Source organism: Protopterus annectens, chromosome 16.part0 (assembly GCF_019279795.1).
Source record: "Protopterus annectens isolate FY-2018-M chromosome 16.part0, PAN1.0, whole genome shotgun sequence".
NCBI lineage: Eukaryota > Metazoa > Chordata > Ceratodontiformes > Protopteridae > Protopterus > Protopterus annectens.
The window spans coordinates 297,275,013-297,289,671 of NC_056750.1; the positions used below are offsets into that span (position 1 = coordinate 297,275,013).

Below are 14,659 nucleotides of genomic sequence, written 5' to 3' on the forward strand. Positions count from 1 at the left end.
TTACAAAATTACAAAAACAGGAAGATCCTATATTGAGAGTGCTGGCATATCAGCCTGCTTTCCTCTAGAACTGTATGGTTCAAAAACATTTACTTTTTGGAACCACAAGGAATAAATGTGTATAATTCTAGACCAATGGGAACATAATCTGACTTGTGTGTGTGTGTGTGTATATATATATATATATATATATATATATATATATATATATATATATATATATATATATATATATATATAAAAGGGACCCCTCTTCCTACTCTCAGTACGGAGGGTGGAGGATGGAATTATTTTCTTCCTTAAAACCAAATAGCCCTCTAACAGGCAAACATAATCAACCAAATATAAAAGTACTCTGTCAAATCTGACGTAATTAATGTGGACCACATATAGTGCTAGACATTTATAAAAGACTGACACCAAATCAACCGATGACCTAGCATTGAGCATTTGTTCCTTTAGTTAGGGCAGGTACTCCCAGAATTATAGCTGGGAAATCACCCAGTCAAGAAGCAGTAGAAATACACAAGGGAGGAGTGGTTCTGGAGCCAAAGACATAACTGATCAGATTACGGACATGTATGTGATTTAAATATGGGGTTGGAGACTCTGCCATAGTAGAGCTTAAATCCACCATAACTGGAATTTAAGCAGCCTGCACCCAAGCGGTTTCTTCTCAATCTGCAACTCCACTAAGATGTCAAAGAAAACAGAATTTAAGCAGCCTACAGACCCAGAAAAGTCCTAGCAGCAGCAACTGAAGGACACCTACTCTTGTGAAGCACCTAATGTTTGCTCCATGAGTTAATTTTTTTTCTGGTAAATTGTAGACTCTAAATGCTTTTCATCTTTGTTCCCATAACTAACTGCAGAGTCCTTTAAAGAAGTTTAAGGAAACCAGAAGAAACGGATACTAAAAGTAGCAGACGGTTGGCAAACTTGTTAACTTTGGGGTTCAAAATGCTCATAATTATCAAATCAAAGGTATCCCCTATAACAGAGAGGGAGGCAGACTGATAAGGGAAGAGAGAGACTGACTGAAAATAAAAATCTTTTGGAGAAGTCAGATTCCTCCAAGAATGATTGATACCTCAAAAGAAAATTGCCTCCAAAGTAAAAATTCATAAATGAAAACAGAAATTCTGTACTTGGCACCGCCAAAGAAAAAGGATCTATGGGTGGGTAACTGACTAACAGCAGAGATCAACCATCCAAGTAGCAAAAAAGCAACGAGTAGGAAATGTTGCACTTTTACATCTGGCTCCCTCCCTGAGGTGGGGTGGGGTGGGTGCACAACAATTGGATCTGGCTTCCACAGCCTCCTATACAAAAACTGCTGCAATGCTTTTAAAATTAAGGTAGAGAACAGCATCATGCATGTTTTATACTTAAATTGTGAATCTCAAGCTACAGAATACCAAAAGAAGATGCAAACCACTATGATATGTACTCATTAACTGCAAAAGGAATGCAAACACATATTAAAGTACTCACTACTAGAATTATGATTATGGTGAACATTTTATTTTGAAGACTGTTCCCATAAAGGTAACATTCCCCACACAGAAATGCCTTTTTTGCATTGATTGTTGCTAGACTTGCATTCAACATTTTTGGCAAGCAATAATGGTACTCATGAGTTACCTTCACATTATCCACTCATCTTATATAGAGAACACATGAAATGTTCAACTGTGTGGAATCCTTTGTAAGCAAAGAAAGGAATACACATACAAATTCATGTCAGTAAAACTTTTATGTATGAGTTTATACAGAACTCGGCACTCAACTTTCAAACTTGTGTTCTTTAAACATTCGGTGAAGTTTCAGGGCCTCATAAACACGGGGTCCAACTAAAACACAGACTACCAGATTCTATTCACAGAAGTAAAACAAATGGACCTGCTGGTTACTGTCAATGTGGCAGAAAGATCAATATCTGAACAACAGTATGAAATCACCAGGGACAGACAGATATATCAATGGAGAAATTAAGGATTATAAATTACTTAAAGAGTTCTCACTGTGCAGTTCAGGATTCAAAATTTGCAAAGAAGTCTTAAAATGCACTTAACCCTACAAGGAACAACACAAGGAGGACTTGCTAATCACCAGGACAGATGCCACTAAGGTCCATTCTCTAACAAGTGCAGATGTTTCCATCTTTGTACAATACAGGTCACCACCACTAGAACTTAAGCCATAGTAATAATATACTGATTTTTAAATTAAAACATTGATACCCCCATTTACTTGGCTTAATTAAAGACTAAGGTTTGCTTTTGTACAGAACCATTTTTCCAGTAACCAGTCTTTTTGTAATAAAATATTCAAAGTGCAAACTATCAGTTTCTTCTTAAAATGGCTAATACTTATGTCTGTGTCCCTCCTCTCATTACATCTTCCAAATCAACATACCAGATCACAATCAAACACAACTTGCAAGAGACCATCTTTTCATCTACCCTGAGAATGAAGACCAAACAGTTTCCTTCATGCAAGATAAGGAAGTCTGAAAAACTGACAACACAGTACAAGCTGTAATGAAGCCTCTGACAGGATCATTGTATACCAATGGTTAGAAGGCAGTATCACACAATCAGAAAGAAATGGCTCAGAGGCAAAGCTGTTTTGTTACAGTCGTGTTTAAAGAAAAAAAATGGTGCTAGTTCAAATAAGATTTCCATTTAACTACAAGGCAAGGACATTTTGTCAGTAGTTATGCAATCTAAAAGAAAACCTGAGCACCCATAGAAAACTCATGCAGACACAGGAAAAAGATACAGATTCCACAGAGTAACTGTGCTGCAAAAGTGACTAGTTTACCACTGAGTAACTGTGCTGCAAAAGTGGCTAGTTTCAAATGTAGAAAGGTCAAATGCCCCTGCTAAAGGATTTTTGAAATTATAAAATTACTAAAACAGGAAGATCCTGTATTGTGGGTGTTGGCATATCAGCCTGCTTTCCTCTAGAACTGCACAGTTCAAAAACATTTACTTTTTGGTACCGCAAGGAATGAACATGCATAATTCTAGAATGAATGTCAAAGTTCTGGGAACCTTAATCTGGCTCTATGGAAGTACTGTATTGCCACAGCACTGAATGTATGGTAAGTGCTCAACTTTACCTTATGCACACAGTAAGATTTGCTGTTAACCTACAGCAATAAAATGTGCTAAAATGTCTAGCTTTCTTGGAAGCCTTCCAGCTTGTAGGAATAGGATTCATAAAGTACAACAGGTACATGCTCTCTGGTAATAACAAAATCATGGCGGGATTAACCATACCCAGCAGAAATAACACAAAATGCAAACACTCAATGTTCATCTACATAGCACTGTTCAAAAGCTACAGTTAGAACAAGCCACCACAGCTTCTAACATATGCCAGAGATCTAAATTCCTACAGTCTTCAAAATTAGAGCCTGGGAAACAGCAGGTAGCAACCCTGATAAAATTAACCCTATCCACGACAGTTAGAAATACACACACAGACCATAAATCTATCCTGTAAGTTAATTGTCTGAGCTTCTACTATCTTCCCGCACCTACTGCTATTTTCAAACACTCACCATGACAGACATCTGTAGCATATACTTACTAAACAAGGGGTTATTACTAATCTAAAAACCACAGTCTTTCCACATTCCACCGACTGATGGGGCATATTCTGTATTCGGAATTAATAAATATATATCTGGTTAGCAATGTAAGACATACTTAGAAAAATAAATTATATTTACTTATCCTTTGTAAGACACTTATGCACACTATATATTCTACATGCCATGCCGAACCTGCACAGAATGGAGATTTTGACAAGGTATAGTCAAAATTTGAAGAAAGCATCTCGGTCACATGTAGCTCACATTCTCATCTCCTGACAAATGATATTACACATGAAACAAATAAAATATGTTTTGTAAACAATAAATATTCAATAAATAATTTCAGTTATGTGACTAGACTTAACACACAATAAAATAAGACTGAAGTTAAAATTACGACAAAAACAAATAACGTCCTTAGTGCTGCCTTGATAAACACTGGTGAAAGAGTCCTTGTCTTAGGCAAACTGTCAGTTAGAAACTGAAAGCAGGAAGTTGTGCAGGTTGACAGGCAATCCTAGAACGCTTCAAGTACTCCTTTAATATACAGCTACATGTATGTTTGGTTTGGCAAGAGGCCCCCAACACAATTACATTTCTCACTGTTTCTTGCAGTTGGTATTTACATCGGTCTTACCAAAAAAAAAAAAAAAAAAACAGGCAAGGAGCAGGCTTTACTCATTTGGTCCACAAGTTGTTTGATGCACAGTTTAATAATTCACTACCCATTGGGTACTTAAAGGGGCTCAGTTCAAAAGCCAAGCAGCTACTTCCACATAATATTCAATAAGGTGTTTTCTCTTCATCCATCTTTGTGGATTCCCAGCTCTTCGATTACTGTAGTGTCATGCTTTTACCATCCAACATTCACAGAATGATAGTTTCTAAACCTTGAGGGAAACCCCAAGATTTCAATCCTAAACTCTCAAGTTCTTATATCATCGGGACTGCACACCAAGGGTCATCTTTAGATTTTCATAGACCACATAGCTGATGCTAACAGCAGGGATCACCTTCATGAAGTTAGGTGTCAAACCTCTGTACAGTCCAAATGCACCTTCTGTTCTAAGAATATGCTTGAACAGTCCCTTCATTGTTACAGGTTGTGATCCTTCCACAGAAGCTGTTTTGAAAAGACAAAAGTGGTACATTTTACTCATGCTGTGAAACATGAATATTATACACAGTTAAAGTATATTCTGTAGCCTATCATACTATTGTACTCTTAAAAAAAAAAATGACATTTTTTTTAACCAGCAACCTGGGTGTTAAAAGCCTAAAATTATGCAAGTTACTTGAAAATGCATTCAACATAAACAGGAAGTACAGTTTAGAAGGGAGGGCAAAGCACAGCGCTAAGCATCATACTGTAGCTACAAAGAAATTAAACCAGACTCATTTTTTTTCTTTTTCTGCCCAACACCCCCCCCCCCCCCCCAGCTGATATTCAGCTGTCCTAGTGCCTCTCTTTGGTCTCTTGGTACTTGAAAGCAGCTACTCCCCAGTCTTGATCTGAAAATTGGCCCAAGAGAGCTCAAGCCTTCCCAGCCAGCTTCAAACTGCTGCCAAAGACGTACGTTTTTTTTTTTTAATTGCATCCCCCAACACATGCACAAAAATAGTATGACACAACATCATAATCTCGCACATATACATGCTAATGCATCCCAAATTTTAAGGTGAATGCTAAATCTTTTTCCAGTTCTCACCATCCAAGAAACTGGCATCAACCAGAAAACCCTCCCCTCCTTGGAGATGGGTGAAAAGGAAAAATACCACTCATTTAATTCCCCCACTAGCTGCCTTAAGGCTGAGCCAGGGCCGCTAATCAAACCCTAGTCCTCTGGTCCAGTCAACAAAATGGTGCAAGTAAAACACAAAAGCATAAGGTTTATTAACACAAAGCATCTGTTGGCACCTGTTCTTTTTAAAATGGATCTCTAATTTATTTTTGAAATCCCACATCTAAGGGATCCAAGACTATGCTGGGAATGCAGTTCCAGATGTGTGCTGCAGAACTCCAAAATAACACATCAGAATTAAAGGTCTGATGGCATAGGTTATCAGCATTATGCTCTCTCAACTAAAAGGAATGGGCAAAATAAGTATTATAAGACCACTAAATCGTCCATTTAAAAGCAAACATTGAATTTTGCAAGGCTTCATCAAAATTTTCGCACTCTAATTTGCAAAAGTGGGGATTTATTTTCTACAAGAGGGCTTTGCCTCACACCTCCCTATTCCTGGTAATTCAGATACAGCACCCTCACAACTGCAAGGTGGGGGGACAACATGAAGAATAATTACAACTAGTCTCCCACCACTGCAAGGAAAAAGCTACATTTACATTTCGTCAAACAACTTCGCTCTGTGGAGAGTCATTACTAGATTAGAAAAGTCAACAGTTTTAACTAAAAAGATATTGTGCAAACAGAATACTAAACGGGGAGCATAAAATATATCAGAACTCTTTCCCCCTCATTTAGTTACAGATTGTGAGGTCATTCTCAGTTTCAGCACTTGGTTCCCAAGAGGAAATTAACTCATTACAAGGGAAATGGGACTAATATTTTAGTGAATCCCACTGCAATAGCCCTCCTTAACTAATATTTTTTTCACTCAAGATGCATGATTCAGTGTTTTTTGTACTCACGTTTTATGCTGATGGTTATCTCAACTGAGATGCCATAAACAAATTATAACTAAACATATGCTGAAAGTAGAAAAAAATTACCTTGTGCTTGCATGCGTGTTCGAACTAGAGCTAGGGGGTAACTAGCCAACTGGCCACAGGTGCTGGATATTGTGCCACACGCAAGTAAAACAAAGACACCAGGATCTGCACTGTCGGTGGCATAGCGCTGTAACCAGGAGTTCTTTAAGGTCTAGTACATAAAAAAGAAAATGGACATAATACAGATACTTGACTAAATGCAATAATGATGAATACTAGCAAAACAATTACTCAAATCCATACAATCAGAGCATGCACCCTTACAAATGCTACACAAAGATAACTAGTCTTCTCTTAATAGGTATAAAATGCTCAGAATTGGAATAAATCAAGTCACACATGCACACCTTTCTGTACATGCACACAGAGTTTGGAATTTCTCCTTCCAAGTTTTTTTTTTAATATTTTAAGGAAAGCATAGGCAACCTGCTTGCTCAGAGTGCCAAAATTATGACTTTCTATTGCTGCAAGATGTACAAGTACCAGACAGGCAAACTGCAGGTGGAATGGTACTTATACTGGTATACACAAATATTTACTTAGTCAATAATCTGTTAAAGTTTATAAGAAATCCTGTCAAAAACAGACTATACATATGACGTCTAAAAACATATTATACATAACATTTTACCAATAAAAATACTCCTCTTTTGGTCCACAACAAAATGTAAAGCACATATGATGTCTAAAAAACATATTATACATAAAATGTTACCAATAAAGATACTCCTCTTTTGGTCCACAACAAAGCGTGAAGCATAAAAATGTGCTTCAGTACCACTGCTTCTGTCTGTTGTTGAGGGTTGCCCAACAACACACACACACACACACACACACACACACACACACACACACACACACACACACACACACACACACACACACACACACACACACACACACACACACACACACACACACACACTCCTGTAGTGGGGAAGCTACTCCTTCTAAGGTGCTGTGACTTTAGAGATGACTGCGTTACGGAATTACAAAAGTACAGCCGTTGCTTGAAGTCTTGTCAGATATGTTCTGCTTCAGTCCAAGCATACATTTTCCTTTTTCATTATGGAAAAACGTTCAAGAAGGCCGAATTGTGCTTTCATCATATCAGTTTCTCCAAGACTGGTGCCTCTGAATTGTGCTTTCATCAATATGTTTCATTTTACTTCAAATAAAACATATTAGTATGTGCTCCAATAAGCAAAAGCTGCCTCTGTAACAGTGACTGTATAATTAGCCTGCCTACTTATAATGTTGTTACATTTTCCCAAACTAGACTACTATACTTGGCACCCTAAAGCTGGAAAGGTTGTCTGTGATCTTTAAAGTGGTATTACCTGCATATGTTACCTTCATCTTCAAGGAGCAAAAGTAAGTTTGAAAATTCTGCTCATAGGTGTGCAACAGGCTAATGACCACTACAGCCTTTTTTAAGGCTAGGCTTGCATCCCAAACCTCAAACAAGTTTTGGTACCCTTTGCAAGTGTAAGCAAAGACTTGGGAAATGAAATATTTACAAAAGCACTTATAGGCTGCCTGTGTCCATTAGAAAACACAGGTGCCATACCAGGGATGAATTTCCTGTTTCCCATTCAATTGTCCAAGTTGCACTTGAACTGGGTTAGGGAAGAACTCAGTTTCACATGGAATGGGAGCCTGTTCAGAGAAGGGGTAGAAGGGGTTTCTCCAGCATGTCCTACCTACATCACAGGCAACGTTTAAGTCTAAAGAATAGTTAACTCTGGTGCTCTATGTTTTGCAGCTGTGTAAGAGGTACATCAGGGTGGGGTACAAGAATGCCTTGTATACCAGGCATAGATCTCACCTCAACACCCGGTAGAAAATAGAATACAGGGGACAGACAACAGTTCTTGTCTTCAGGGATCACAGAAGATTTAGGTATAAAAATGTTAGTGGTTGCTGAAGCCAAGATATAAAGGAGTTATACCACTAGTGATTCCCGGTGTTCACCAAATCTTAATTACAGGGATGATATTGTGGAAGGACAGTGACTGACCTTTCCAAGGTGAGTGTCTGGCAAACAGTACTAAGTAAACATCACATCTGAATGTCACTGTACTTCACCAGGACAAAAATGGCTAGACTGGCGACATTTGGTCAAGCTATGCAAATTCCTACATTTTTTTTAAAAATGTTACCAGAGGAACTGGTTATGTCTTATACTTTGCATTGATCATCAAAATAATCATATGACATGGGTTTGTATTCTTTTGAAGAAGACATTAAATGCAACTAGTAGGTATTCAAACATCATTTAGTTAATGTTCTGAAAACATTCATTTGTTTCCTGCTAGCCCATTTATCTAGTTCACGGTTACTGAGGATCTGCAGCTATCTAGACATATTCAGTGTCCGCAAAGCAGGAAACTAATCCTGAATAGAATGCCAATTTTTTGCAGGATGCACATGCACAAAGCACACACACCTGCTAGCTTGCCCACCCTTTAGGATGTGGAAGGAAACGCACTCGGAAAAAATTCACTGGATGCAGAGAGGATATCATGACTCCCCAAAGAAGGTACCCAGCTCACAAATGAATCAAGAGATTTCAGTGCTATGATGCAGTAATATTAACTGCTGTGCCACTGTAAAAACAGATGAATACTCATATGCATTTTACTTCTACAAGAGTGAGTTTGTTATAACAGCCCTTGCCCAGGTCATAATACCTCCCCAAAACTGACACATACCTAGCCAGTTAGAGACTTGCAGTTGCCTGCCAGGAGAACATGAGGAAGTGATTTATAAACCCATCAAAGCTAGAAAAGAAATACATTTCACACCCCTCAACTAAGCAAGCAAGCTAAACACCCAAAATCAACAGTTTTGTTCATACTTCATTACTGTAAAAACAGCTAGGATCCAAAACACTACTTGCAGACATCAGGGAAAAGACAGACCCCCCCACCCAAAAAAAGAAAACAAATGCACACACACTACAGTCAAGGCCATAAAATGCACACCGTGGTGAAGCAAATCACCATCGGATAAACTTCTTGTCCCAGGGACTTAACAGCTTCAATTACACTATCAATCTTATCATTTCTGCTACCCAGTTAAGATATTTTACATACCATTTTGATCTGGGGATGGGGAAATCAGCTACAGGAAATTCTCCCGCAACATGAGACTTAAAAACAATGGACTGACAGATGGCAACCAAATATGCCAAAAATGCAGAATGGCACACTTTGGCTACAATAATCAACAGGAAAGAAGAAATTATACTGCATCAGAAGGGGAATATGCAGAATGAAAGAGCTATGACAAAGAAATATGAAATAATGGATTCCATGGTTGTGGATCTTAGAAAACAAAAGTGGCATTATGTCTGCATTCGTCTTTAGTGAGAGCAAAGCAGTTCCTAAGACCTTGCTCTAAAAAGTCAACCTAACTGATATTGACAATATTTACAAATATGATGGTAAAAATTGGGGTGAAGGACCCTAGAGACCTTTAAAACCAAAGCAGTAAGGAAAGAAGAAGAACAATAAATAAGAAGCTGGCACTGTACAGTTTGAAGTACAAGATAAACATCATCAGGGGCGCATTCATTTGTTAGTACGATGGTAGGAGGGGCAAAGTGAAGCTATAAGTAGCACTTAGGGGAAGGAGGGATGATGTGGAAAAGCTGTAAGCAGCTGGGGAGATAATGTAGTCACAAAATTTATAACTAAAAACACCAGGACCGAACCAATTGGTCTTAAGAATCAACAAAATAAATAAATAAATAAATAAATAAATAAATAAATAAAAGCGCAACAGGAACAAAATAACTGAATTTAGCTTTTTCAACTTTGTTCAGCTGCTTTCGTCTTACAAGACTTCGTCAGAAACCATTCACAAAGCAAACACCGAAGACAAATATATTTAATCAACCAATAAATCTTAGAATCAACTAAACAATGTCTTTTTAAATACTTTCTACAGGGCACAAGACATGTAAAAAACAATACTTTTATAAAAGATCATTAAATAATTAAACATGTAAAATAGTCTTAAAAATCATTTGCTCACTTTAAGCCTCTCATCTCTTAAGAAGCATTTTATGTTGATCATATCATTTAAGCCAAGATATTTGTCAGCCTTAAGTTTAATTTGCCATTTGGCTTCCCTCATGTCTACTCTGGTTTCTGTAACTGCCTCCCCTTAAATCTTATGGGACTTGTTCTAGGACCAAAAATAAAAACTTCTTATATTTATTACAAATTAACGAATGCTTAAATAAAGCATCTCAGTATACAAATGTTCCTTAACTCTTTTCTCTAAGGTTCTGGTAGTCATCCCCATATAAAACCCATGACACCCCGAACATAAACTATATAATGCCTTTAGATCTACAGTTAAACCTGCCAGGGATCATAACAGTATATTCAATATGTTCAGTAAAATATATGGTCCCTCATAAATGAGCCTACAAACTGTGCAGGGTCCACATTTACATGTTCCTTTGTTTTTATCAGTAGGAGGTAAAGGGATGTTAGTGTTACCCTTTTGTATAAGGGTTTTAAAACTATTAGTCTTCTTAAACAAATACAGGGTGACTACCTATTACATCAACTCAGCATTTCCTTCTAAAATTTTCCAGTTAGTAGTAATAACATTCCTAATGGTATAGCTATTAACTGACATATCCAGAAAATAAACAGTCTTTTACTGAAAATACCCCAGTCTGTTTCCACTTGGTACAATTTCTTGTTTCTCAATGACAGACTTTACCAAAATATTTTCAAATAGGGACTTTTTTTTAAAAATTCAGCTACCTTTGTCAAAAAATATTATAGCCTCTCTGAATAGAGAGAGAGGTAATAGATCTAACCTCATCATTAAATTTATCAGTAGTCATCCTGGACACACTAATGAGCTGTCCCTAGGAATGTTTTTTTTCATAAAATACAGATGTTATTCCTATTGTAATCAGCTGTTGGAAAATGTATTTTTTTCTATAGATCTAACTTATCAATTTTTTTTTTATTCTGTCTATCCCATTCAATTTAAGAAATTCACATTTAGCCCAATTTCAACCTAAAGTAAACTTTAAAAACTCCATATTGGGTTGTTCAATAAAAGATGTACATTCATCATAAGTATTGCTTACAATAAAATTGTAATATAAGAAGTTTCGGTCCTAGAACAAGTCCCATTAGATTTAAGGGGAGTCAGTTACAGAAAGTAGAAATGAGGGAAGCCGAATCACAAATTAAAATTTAAGGCTGACAAACATCCTGGTTTAAATTATATGACTGACAAAGTGCTTTTTAAGAGAAAAGAGGCTTAAAGGGAACAAATGATTTTTGAGATTTTTTTTACATGCTTAATTAATTACTTTTTTAATGTCTTTTTAAATATTTTTACAGGAGGCACTGATGTTAATTGTTTAATTGATTCTAAGATTTTATTGGTTGATTACATGTATTTATGTCTTTGGTGTTTGTGAATTGCTTTTGAAGAAGTCTTGTAAGACAAAAGCGGCTTAATAAAATTTAAAATGCTAAATCCTATTTTGTTTCTGCTATGCTTTTGTCTGGTGCTATTTTTTATTTAGCCACAAAATTTGTACACAAAAATTACCCAAACATATACCCGAATTAGTCTGAAGCAAAAAATTACTATGTTACTGTATACATGTTATCTGTTTCTGATGTGTAGTTTAATGCTAAAAAATAATCTAGTAATGAACATCTTTGTAGACCAACTCCTCACCTCGTACACAGCTAGGTCAATGCCAGCATATGGAATAATCCCCAGCACATTGGGAATATAACCTTTATACAATGCAGCTACACCTTCCTTCCGCAATATCTGCTTTGCACAGTCCACCATGCCAACATACTGTCCAGTTTTTCGCAGAGTTAACCTTGTCTTTAAAACCTAAGTAAAAAAGGATATAAGACAGGTTATTAGACGCTGTGGTGAATATTTATGATATAGCAGAATGGGGCAGCACACATCAGTAACTACAGCAGACAGCGCTTAGAGCTGAATTCAATACGACTTTCCTCATTACAGCTAACGATGCAATCCAGCTGACAGAGCTCATACATTCCTTACGCTTACGACTTCTTAATGATTTTTGTTGTCTTCTAGTGGATTGCAGTTACTAAACATACCTAAATATATGAATTTAGGACACACACTAAATCCAGTCATATTTACTTCAGAAATAAAGTTTTATTATTTTCAAATGAATGTATTTGTTAACTGTGTAAATGACTCAGAGTACAAAGGCAATGGTAAATGCCACTCTACAAATTGACAGCTTATAACAGCCAATTCAACCAGCAAGCTATAAATACATTTTCACAAAAAATGCTACAAGCAAGCTATACATAATGCAGGAAGGCAAGTCTGAGAAAGGTGGATGATGTAGCAACATGTGGCCATGCTCATAAACGGCAGGGAACATCTTCACACTGGATTCTCTGACACAAACACTAATCATGATATGCCACTTTTCACATTAGTGGATGTAACTACAGTGAGCAAATTATAACACCAAATCTGTCCCACAGCCTAGTTGCTGCAGAGAGGGCTGAACGGATTTAATGTGCACAGTCACTGTAACCAAAACAGAAAAGTGGAAAAAAGCTGTAGTTGTGAAGGCTGAATAGGAAAATGGAAGATCTCTCACCTCCATTGGGTAGATGCTGCTCTGTGCAATAGCCCCAGCAAGTGAGCCAGCTATAAATCTCTCTTGAATGCAAAGTGTCTCATGCTCATTGCAGATCAGCCGTTTGATCTAGAAAGAACACAGAATATACTCAACTTCAGGATACAGCAAGCAGTACACATTCAGTTTTATTGCAAACTACTTCAAAAAAAGTTTTTGGCATAAATCACAAATACACATAACAGGGACTAAAGTTCCTTTTAAATTGCAGGTTACAAATACACCATTTCAGCCTAATCAGCTAGATCACCATAACTCCAAAAATTGCTTTTGTTTAAGCTAGTGTTGTAAAATTGTTCTTTTATTCTCTCACCTGTTCATAGGCCATGAATTTTATTGCAGACTCTGGACCAATCTTCAATACGTTGATGCCATTGCCTCTCCACAATGACCTGAGACCTCCTTCTCTAACCATCTGCGTAAAACCACCTATGATACACATATTATTGCTTCTTGAAGCATGTACCTGGAATAGGGGGGGAAAAAAATCAGTCATCAGCTATAAAACGAAAATGGCGTTTCTTGTTCAATGATTTTAACATTCTTGAGCAGTGCAGGAAAAATGGCTAAAGCACATGTGATGTAGCTCAGCAAGACTGCCTCAAAATTAAAAGGCAACATGACAACTACTATGCCCCACATGCTCAGTTTTCCATTCAGAAAATAAGACTGAGCATTTTAAAGGATCAGGGAATCCAACAGTTAAAATTTGGTTTGGAGAGCTAATTAACCCAATATACCCCCCTCCAACAATTACAATCCTGCCACACAGTAACAATATGCCATGGAAACAGACACCTACTGCAAAAATGGCAAGTACAAATTAAGTTTAAAACCACAGTGTATGACAGCCAATACCTGCAAGTAACATATCTTCAAAAACTCTACCCAGTGTAATTTGTGAGTTCAGGAGGTATATTTAGCCTTTTTTAACACCTTTATTTACATGATCACTCAAGACACAGGCAAACGTACATTAACAGATAAGAAAACAAACCATATTAACATTTTTTTCCATTTACATAAATTATACATCACATACCCTTATTCTTTCCTTGTTACTAGCATCAGTCAAACATTACATAAATCGCTGCATTCCTGCTTTCCCTTAATTAAACCTCACTCCCCCTGAAAATTATTCTGCATGTATTATTCACACAATTTCCATGTATTTCTATGCAATTTCTTCCTTCCCTTTTCTAAAGATATCTCTTCCAGTTCTTCAGCAAATATTCAATACTTCCAATACAGTTGGTTTAGACTTTGGATTTCCATTTTCTAGAAATTGCTTTTTTGGCAGCCAACAAGGCCTTACTATGTCTAGGAAATTCAGATCCTGTGTCCCAGCAAGAATAATTTCTTTAGTTATAGCCGTTTGCTTATCCAATATTTCTGACTGAGTACTCTGCAGGGAATTTTTAAAATCTGCCAACTCATTACACTCCTAAAACATATGTTCCCAGTTGCCGCTTTCTTCCAACATTTGCTACCTATATGAGAAGAAAAAAAAAATTCGAAGTATGCTTGGGGTAGAAAAATACTTATGTAAACTCTTCCAAGCAAAGATCCTAAATCTTCTGGACTTTGTTGTATACCTGGGAGCCATATGCATGCCCTCCCACTG

General features: G+C 36.9%; 1 protein-coding gene across 7 annotated transcripts in view; it reads right to left on the minus strand.

Annotated features, from left to right (window-relative positions):
• Positions 1 to 1,502: 1,502 nt before the first annotated feature.
• Positions 1,503 to 14,659, minus strand: part of SLC25A25 (solute carrier family 25 member 25) — a 262,587-nt gene continuing 249,430 nt past the window's right edge. For all 7 annotated transcript variants that reach the window (XM_044057987.1, XM_044057988.1, XM_044057989.1 and 4 more), the window contains 5 exons: positions 13,349 to 13,501; positions 12,997 to 13,104; positions 12,069 to 12,236; positions 6,342 to 6,492; positions 1,503 to 4,730 (listed from right to left, as the gene is read on the minus strand). In XM_044057987.1, the coding sequence (XP_043913922.1) occupies positions 4,546 to 4,730; positions 6,342 to 6,492; positions 12,069 to 12,236; positions 12,997 to 13,104; positions 13,349 to 13,501 (765 nt within the window). In that variant the 3' untranslated portion in view covers positions 1,503 to 4,545. The remainder of the gene's footprint in view (positions 4,731 to 6,341; positions 6,493 to 12,068; positions 12,237 to 12,996; positions 13,105 to 13,348; positions 13,502 to 14,659) is intronic.